This window comes from Chiloscyllium plagiosum, chromosome 28 (assembly GCF_004010195.1).
Source record: "Chiloscyllium plagiosum isolate BGI_BamShark_2017 chromosome 28, ASM401019v2, whole genome shotgun sequence".
NCBI classification, from domain to species: domain Eukaryota; kingdom Metazoa; phylum Chordata; class Chondrichthyes; order Orectolobiformes; family Hemiscylliidae; genus Chiloscyllium; species Chiloscyllium plagiosum.
This window is the reverse complement of record NC_057737.1, coordinates 33767034-33775085: the sequence shown is the minus strand read 5'-3', so window position 1 is coordinate 33775085 and position 8052 is coordinate 33767034. Positions and strand designations below refer to the sequence as shown.

Sequence of the window (8052 nt, the reverse complement as noted above, 5' to 3'; positions counted from 1 at the left end):
CCTTACAGTGCAATGGGTGGGCCGGTTCCAGGGAGACCTGCTCCTACACACACTAACCCTACACCCTTGGTAAGGGTGCCTCTCTCCCTCTCTTCCCACAGATCATGCTTCACCGGTGCACCGCTCTCCTCCCTACGACTAGTGCCTTCCTTCCCCGAAATATATGACAACCTCTACCGCCACGGTGTTGCCTTCAACGTGTCCGACGCCATCTGTATTCTTGCAAGGGACAAGCCCGATGTGATCGACGCGTTCTACAACGCCTGGCTGGAGGTCCTCCCGGGCGTACAGACACTCTGTTTATTCTGCACGTCGGAGCGCAACCCGCGGCCGACCTGCCTCCGGCGTGCTGAGGTGATGGACTTGGGGGGTTGCATGTTCGGGACAATGTGTGCCATGCCAGAGGACCTCTCCTCTGCCCCGGCCTTTGATGCCTTTACTGTACGGGATCTGTCTGTTTGCGGATATTATGAGCCTACTAATGCCGCGGTAGTCTCTTTGTATTTGTGCTTTCCACCGCTCCCGACCACGACTCCCGAGATATTGCCATGCCCCTCTCTGGGACCGGGGCCCGCAGGGGGACTGGTATTGTGGTATGAGGGAGAGGCCCTTTATGGCAACATCCAACATGAGGTCGCGCCTGTTAGGCATCCGGGTACCGGACTATTGCACAGCACAGGTATGCAACCTATAGGGAAGGAGATTATAGAGAGGGCCATAGATGCCATGGGAGCAACCCACTACCGAAATGACATATATAACACGCACACACAATGACACAGGCGGGACATAGTCAATGATGCTCTCACAGGACTCAACACGGGCACATCCGTAGTAAACTCCCTAGACATCCAGGGCCTTAACGAAAAGGTCGAGCAACTAAAAGGGATAATGAGGGACCTGCTACAGAGGTCTCTCACAAATCAGGCAGACCAGGCATGCCTGGGAGAAGAGGGAGCATACACCCAGCTCGACAGCATTGCAGTCCTGGAGACACACGCCCATACGATTAACCGCCTTATAGACCGGGCCATGCGTATGGCCTGTGGATGGTAGCCCAGATCCGGCATAATCTTGACCAGGTCCAAAGGGGGGAGGTGCCCGACTGGATCGACAGTGCCAAACTGGCCTCACTCGCGGGGCGCTCCGGGCCGCTCGACAACGGGACTCTGAAGGGTATGACCAGAGTATACCCAGTGATGCCGGACTTTGAGGTCAGTGAGGCGACAGGAGTCGGGATTGTCCTCCTGATCCCCGTGGTCACCCCAGAATCGGGGCCATTTCCCCTGTTTCACATTGAGAACATCGGAGTCATACAGGAAAACACTTCCCTCAAATATCGATTAGCTCACCACACAGCCATATCTCGAAACGGCGCTGTGTACGGGGTGCCGCTTACAGGCTGCAAGCAGCAGGGGGCAATTACCATCTGCCCTCACCCCTTACGAAGGAGTGAAACAGCGGACTGCGGGTTCAACTGCACCCTTGAAATCGAACCCACGGGCCCTTACTTCACTAGGGCGGGGTATGGTGGGGGTGGGGGGGGGGGGAAACGATATTGTGTCTCCACTCTTGAAACCTTGAAACCTCATTTTGGTATAATGGACTGCAGTGCCCGATTCCCCAGCACGAGTTCTGCTTCGCCCCCAGGCACCCAGTCACAGTTGGGCAAGCTCACATCTCAGAGGTCCGACGAAGGAACCCCGAGTCCATACAAACTACTGATAAATTCAGGGACACCCTCAGGGAAGATCAGGAGCCTGAACAAGCCCCCCATCCCACATTTGGCTGAGGTCTTACGGGAGCTTATGACCCGGGTAGGACACTCAGTGAAATTATATCACCAGTTGCAGTCGCATGTAAAGGACCTAGAGGAGGACACAGGCACAGCTCTGCAGTCCCAGGGGTGGGCACAGAGGGTGTGGGATCCATCCCTGGATCCGAATCATCTCGCACACCATTGTAGGCATACAGTTACTGCTGGCTCTGGCCTGGTTCCTGCTGGCGTGTCATTCATGCTGCCAGCACAAGAAACGAAAGGCCAGGAAGACCATGCTCCACGCCATCGACTCCTGGCGGGCAATCAGGCATCGTGAGCTCACAGGGCTCAAGTTAATGTAACCATCTCCCGGGACTATCCAAAGGCCCCATGACTGCAGCATGACGGCCGGCGGAATGTACCGGGCGAGGAACCGACTTTTAAAATATCGGCATCGGGGGTGTGGACGTGTCCAACCCCTTGCCGAAAGGGGGGACTGCAAGCAGGCATCAGAGCCGCCCTGCTTTTGCCACGGGACTATGCCTACATCAGGAACTATAAGAATTCATTTTGTGTTTTAAACAGCAGTCGCAGCTTTAAACCCACAGAACTCAGCAGCTGCCGGTCCGCCCACGTGACCGGGAGATAGGAGACAGAGGACAGATCAAATCCACACTATACCAACACTACCCATGACTAATAGACCAAAACTCCGGAATTAATTAATATGGAAACCCATCTCCTAATCACATCAAGAGACTGATATCAGACCAACACCCCAAGGAAACAAAGGGGGGGTGCTTGCCCCTGCCCTCACAGAGAGAGACAAGCAGATAATACCCGGACCCGTTTTACATAAACCAATTAGCACCCTATTGTGCGTGCCCTGCAACTCTCCTGGGCATTCATCCTCAAATTCCACACATCCTGACAACTAAAAGTATATAATATGTAGCTGCGCCTGGGAACAGCAGAGCAGCCGAGATTCGGACCTCGGTTGGTCTCCACCGGCGTTACTGTAGCAATAAACGTTACCGATTGTTGAACTGCACTCTGGGCTCAGACTGATATCATTTCATCCGCGCTAACAAGCCCTTCTTCAGGAATGAGGAAGGTGTGCCAAGCAGGCTAAGATAAAAGGTAGAGAGGAGGGACTTGGGGGAGGGACGTTGAGAATACGATAGGTGGAAGGAGGTTTCCCGACATCTCCGGCCTATCACCCTCACCTTAACCTCCTTCCACCTATCGTATTCCCAACGCCCCTCCCCCAAGTCCCTCCTCCCTACCTTTTATCTTAGCCTGCTTGGCACACCTTCCTCATTCCTGAAGAAGGACTTATGCCCGAAACGTCAATTCTCCTGTTCCTTTGATGCTGCCTAACGTGCTGCGCTTTTCCAGCAACACATTTTTAAGCTCTGATCTCCAGCCCTCATTTTCTCCTATGCCATTTGACACCAATGGTCTAAAAAGGCAACTCACCACAACCTTTTCGATCATAAGTAGGGATGAGCAAGAAATTTCTGGCCCAGCCAGAGGTACCCAAATCCTGTGAAAGAATACATTTTAAAAACATGACAGTGTAACCTTTCCAAAATATTGGATGAGGGTTTGTGAAACCATATTAATTTCTTTATAAAATGAATTTAAACTTGAAATTATGCAACTTCATCATTATAATAACAGATGTGATGTCACATTTAATTTCTTCCTGTGATTACATTAAGGAGTTGCAAAGAAAATGCTATTCCATATATAATTATAAAACTGCAACAAAATTTCAAAGTGACCTACCTGCAATAGATAGTAGCTGCATTGTCAAAAGGAATTTCACATGTTTCATCATCACTTTCACAGAAGGATACAAACTGTGGATATAAATGCACAGTTTAAGCACTATATATAAAGCAATATATAAAGTTTATTTGAAATAGAAACCAGAAAATGAGTTTTGGACTGTTGTGTTGTAATAGAAAGAACTAGTTGCTTCTTTTAATCAAGTAAAAGTGGAACAATGTGAAAGAGAGGGAGAAAAAAAGTCAGTATTTAAGAAGCTGGAATTGCAGATTCATGAGAGAAAAAGGGAAAATGAGAGGAACATGACAAAAATATACCAGCTTAAAAGGCTACTGGTTAAAAAGGAAGACTTAGATTCAGAGGAAGGTTTTGATAAGGAAAATCCTAGCTATAATCTAAATTTCAGCAAGAAAATGTTTAAATTTGTGCAGTTCTAAACAAAATTTCAGGCAAGGATGTGGAGGCATACTTTATGTTGCTTGAAAAGTAGCAAAACAAATGAAATAGCTGAAACAAAACCAGATACTGCCCATGTAGAGCACGCTGACAGAAATAGTACTTGAAATTTATGCATTACAGTCAGACAAGGTTTCTATGCCATAAAATAGGTTATTCTGGGTGCTTATGAGTTAGTTACTGAAACATAGTGGCAATAATTTGTAGTTTGAGGAAACAGCCTGAGCTAAATTATTTTGGCTGGTGGATGTGGGCATTAGAGCAAATACCACACATGAACCTCTCAGAAAGTTTATTCTCTTAGAACAATTAAAAAAAACTCACTACCTTCAGTAAATAAAACCCAGGTTGAAGACCAGAATGTTGTAACTGGTAAACAGCAGGAATGGCTAACAATTATTCACTGATCCATAAACTAAATGTTGTTCCATAAACCTGAAAGGACAGAAGTGGGAGAGTGAAAGGAAGGCAAGTAGCAAATGGGTAGAGAAGGGAAAGCATAGAATGCCTCAAGATCTCTTCCTCAGACTAGAAAGGAAGGCACTGAAGGTCAAAGTGAGAGTTATGGGCCTAAAATGGGATGCCTTCATTCAGAATTGTGTGGGAAGGCCATGAAACTTCCAGGAAGAGTCCAGAAATGGGAATCACAAGAAAAGTACTACAGATCAAATTGCTTAATTATTAAAAATTAATTATAACACAGAACTGAACGTTAACACTGTTTTGAATGTAGGAGAGTTGAATAAGGGATGAGATATATAGAGTACTTTTGTCAAAAGGAGATAATACATAGTCATTCACTGATATATGAGCTACACAAACACTTTTGCTAAAGAAGGACATGGCTATTTCTCTACAGAGGGCATCAAAAACTAACATTTTAATAAAGGGCCAAGTGAAGAACATATACCCATTCCTTTGTACAAACTGTACTTAGAATGTGACATGATATCCAGAGCAGTGGCTATAGGAGTTGTTTAGAAATTACCTGTGGATGAAGTTGGGCTTATCCCTAGGTAAATACCTGGCTGGAGTGAAAATAATAGTTTGATCTATAAGTGAAGTTAAAGAGATATACCATTGCAGGAACAATTTTTCCATCCTGTGTGGTGACCAGAACAATGGCTAAACCATTGGCAAGGTCATCACCAGAGCACAAAGTAATACAACAAGCAGATGTTAGAGAACCTGAAACTTTCTTTAAGCATGGGTACAATTCAAAAGAAGTACTTAGTATGTCTTCTTTAATTGAAGCATAGACAGCAGATCCAGGTAACACGATTGGCTTACCCTGCAACCAAGGCTAAAAACTGAGTTCTGAATGGAAGTAAACACATTCTCACAAACCTAAAGATGAAGAATGGATTGTTCCTCATCAGACAGCAGTACTGCCCAGCTATCATTGTGAGTAGCAAATGAAATTTCCAAGGTAGGGCATATATGAAAAATGAAAATATGAAAAACATGAAAAATGCAAGCATCAATAAATAGATATTTTACCTGGTCCAAACTTCCTAAGGACATAATACCATCCTATTAAACATGCCATACATGTCAGGCAACATGCCCTCTCATTATGTTTTCCTCCAATTTCATGCGTGGCAGCAGCTTTGGAAAATGGTTGCCATGTGTCAGCACATCCATCAACATGCACAGAGCCAACCAGCTGCTCCATTTGCATGAACTTAGAGGAAACATTGATGTCAGGTAGTCGGAAAACCTTAGCATGTAACCAGTCTGGTATTTTCAACATCCATACCAATTTTCGAAGAGCCATTTAGCAGATCTTTAGTAGACTTTGTAGGTCAATTACCAAAACCAAAGCAGGACACTAGGATACCCTTACAGTTACGGACATGACAACATGATTTCCAGAGCTATTCCTTTGAGCCAATTATAGCTAAAGTACTAGTGGAAAAGTTAACTCCTTTTTTTAAGCTTGTTATGGACTACCAATAGAAATTCAATCTGATCCTCACAAATTTTAAAAACATACTTGGATATATATTTGAAATGTCATTATATTCAAGGATTTGGGCCATATGCTGGAAGAGTCAGACTGCTTTAGATTTAGAACAGTTTTTGTCGGTGGCGACTTATAGAGTCATAGTCATAGAGACTTTATCGGCATAAAAGCCTTTTCTGTACTGTATGAGTTATTCTCTGACTCTAAATGTGTACAATGCTAAGTTTAAGACAAAGACAGCAAACAAATCATGGCTACTACTTTTGTTTTGATTTCAGTTTACAGAGGTTTCCTTGGAGCAGGAGTATCAAGTTAGCAATTCAGGAGAAAGTTGACCCAAGCAGACAGGTTTTAGTTTGTGAAGCTATTTCCAATCTGAGGCAGTTTGTAAACTCGTTTTCAAGTTGTCATAATGAAAGAAATCATTAAACTGTCTCAGCAGTACAAGGAGGAGAACTGGAAAGACTCTTAAGTAATAAATTGAAGAGTTTAGACAGGAGTGATATTTCTTTAGAGTTGAATATCTGTAAAAGGATATTGTTAGGACATAGTTGAAATTTTGTCTTGCCATTTAAGATTTTTCTAAACTGACATTCACATCCCTTTTTTTTTAACCCTTGTGTAACTGACTTGCATTCACTAATTAAAGAATATTTGCAACCTTGAGAGAATATTTTCAGTGACTAACCAGTATGATAACCAACTGGAAATTTAAATATATGATGTAATGCACCAGGTTTCACTCTGGGATCTGATTTGTCCAGTAATATCATCAGCTGTATCATGCATCAATTGTTAAATTTAAATCAGACATGCAGTAAAAATGGTTGTAACTGACTGGTTAAAATCTTCTAGCTTTATGCAAATGCAATGGAAATACATTAACTGTAACTTCACCAGTCTGGAGAAAGTGTACTTAAGGTGCTGGTTTTGAGTGTGTAGAAGAATATATCAGCTGTTTGCAAACAAAACTTTTATCTCTCAGCTTTGCCTGTTGTCATGTCAATTTAAAAACTGTCATGTCAAAGAAAGTCAGTGCACTCCTTGTTTATTGGAGCTTTAAAATTAATAGAGGATTAATAATTATTGAGGACATTGATGAATTTTCTAATTCTGTTTCTCTGTGAGAATACTGCACGTCAACAAAAATACAGAAAGTATTGAAATATGTGACTGTATCACATAATAAATGATTAGCAAGAATGAAAAAGCAACACCTGAAAACCGAAAAAAAACTTCAAGAAAATCTCAAGAAAAACAACCAAAAAAGTTTTGTTGAGCACCCTGTCTATCATCCACCATAGACAGGTCCATTGCCCATTGAAGCAAAAGTGAAGACATTTGATTTACTGCAATGGCTGAATAGCTTAATGGGCATTGACAAATGGGCGCGTTGTCATTTGCAGAACTGTTCAGCTCGACACTCTCAGAGAAGCAAAGGAAGATGGTATCCCAGAATACAAGGCCAGCACCAGGTGGCACACAAGATATATGAAAACACCAGATTTAAGTATGAAATTTCATTTTCTGACACATCTGGGAAGATAACATTATCAAATTCCACTACTTTGAGGTCAAAAAGGGGACATGAGTTAGCAAATAGAATTAAGGAGAATCCAAAGGGTCTTTACAAATATATTAAGGCCCTAGAGAGAGAATAGGGCCCCTCAAAGATCAGCAAGGCGGCCTTTGTGTGGAGCCGCAGAAAATGGGGAGATACGATATGAGTATTTTGCATCAGTATTTACTGTGGAAAAGGATTTGGAAGATATAGACTGTAGGGAAATAGATGGTGACATCTTGCAAAATGTCCATATCACAGAGGAGGAAGTGCTAGATGTCTTGAAACAGGTAAAGGTGGATAAATCCCCAGGACCTGATCAGGTGTACCCGAGAACTCTGTGGAAAGCTAGAGAAGTGATGGCTGGGCCTCTTGCTGAGATATTTGTATCATCGATAGTCACAGGTGATGTGCCGGAACACTGGAGGTTGGCTAATGTGGTGCCACTGTTTAAGTAGGGTTGTAAGGACAAGCCAGGGAACTATAGACCAGTGAGCCTGACGTCGGTGGTGGGCA

The 8052-nt window shown here is 43.6% G+C and overlaps 1 protein-coding gene across 1 annotated transcript in view; it reads right to left on the bottom strand.

Annotated features, from left to right (window-relative positions):
• LOC122563832 (cytochrome b-c1 complex subunit 6, mitochondrial-like) overlaps positions 1-8052 on the bottom strand; it is a 60253-nt gene that overhangs the window by 23424 nt on the left and 28777 nt on the right. The window contains exon 2 of the mRNA XM_043718023.1: positions 3551-3624. Coding sequence (XP_043573958.1) covers positions 3551-3602 — 52 coding nt within the window. The 5' untranslated portion in view covers positions 3603-3624. The remainder of the gene's footprint in view (positions 1-3550; positions 3625-8052) is intronic.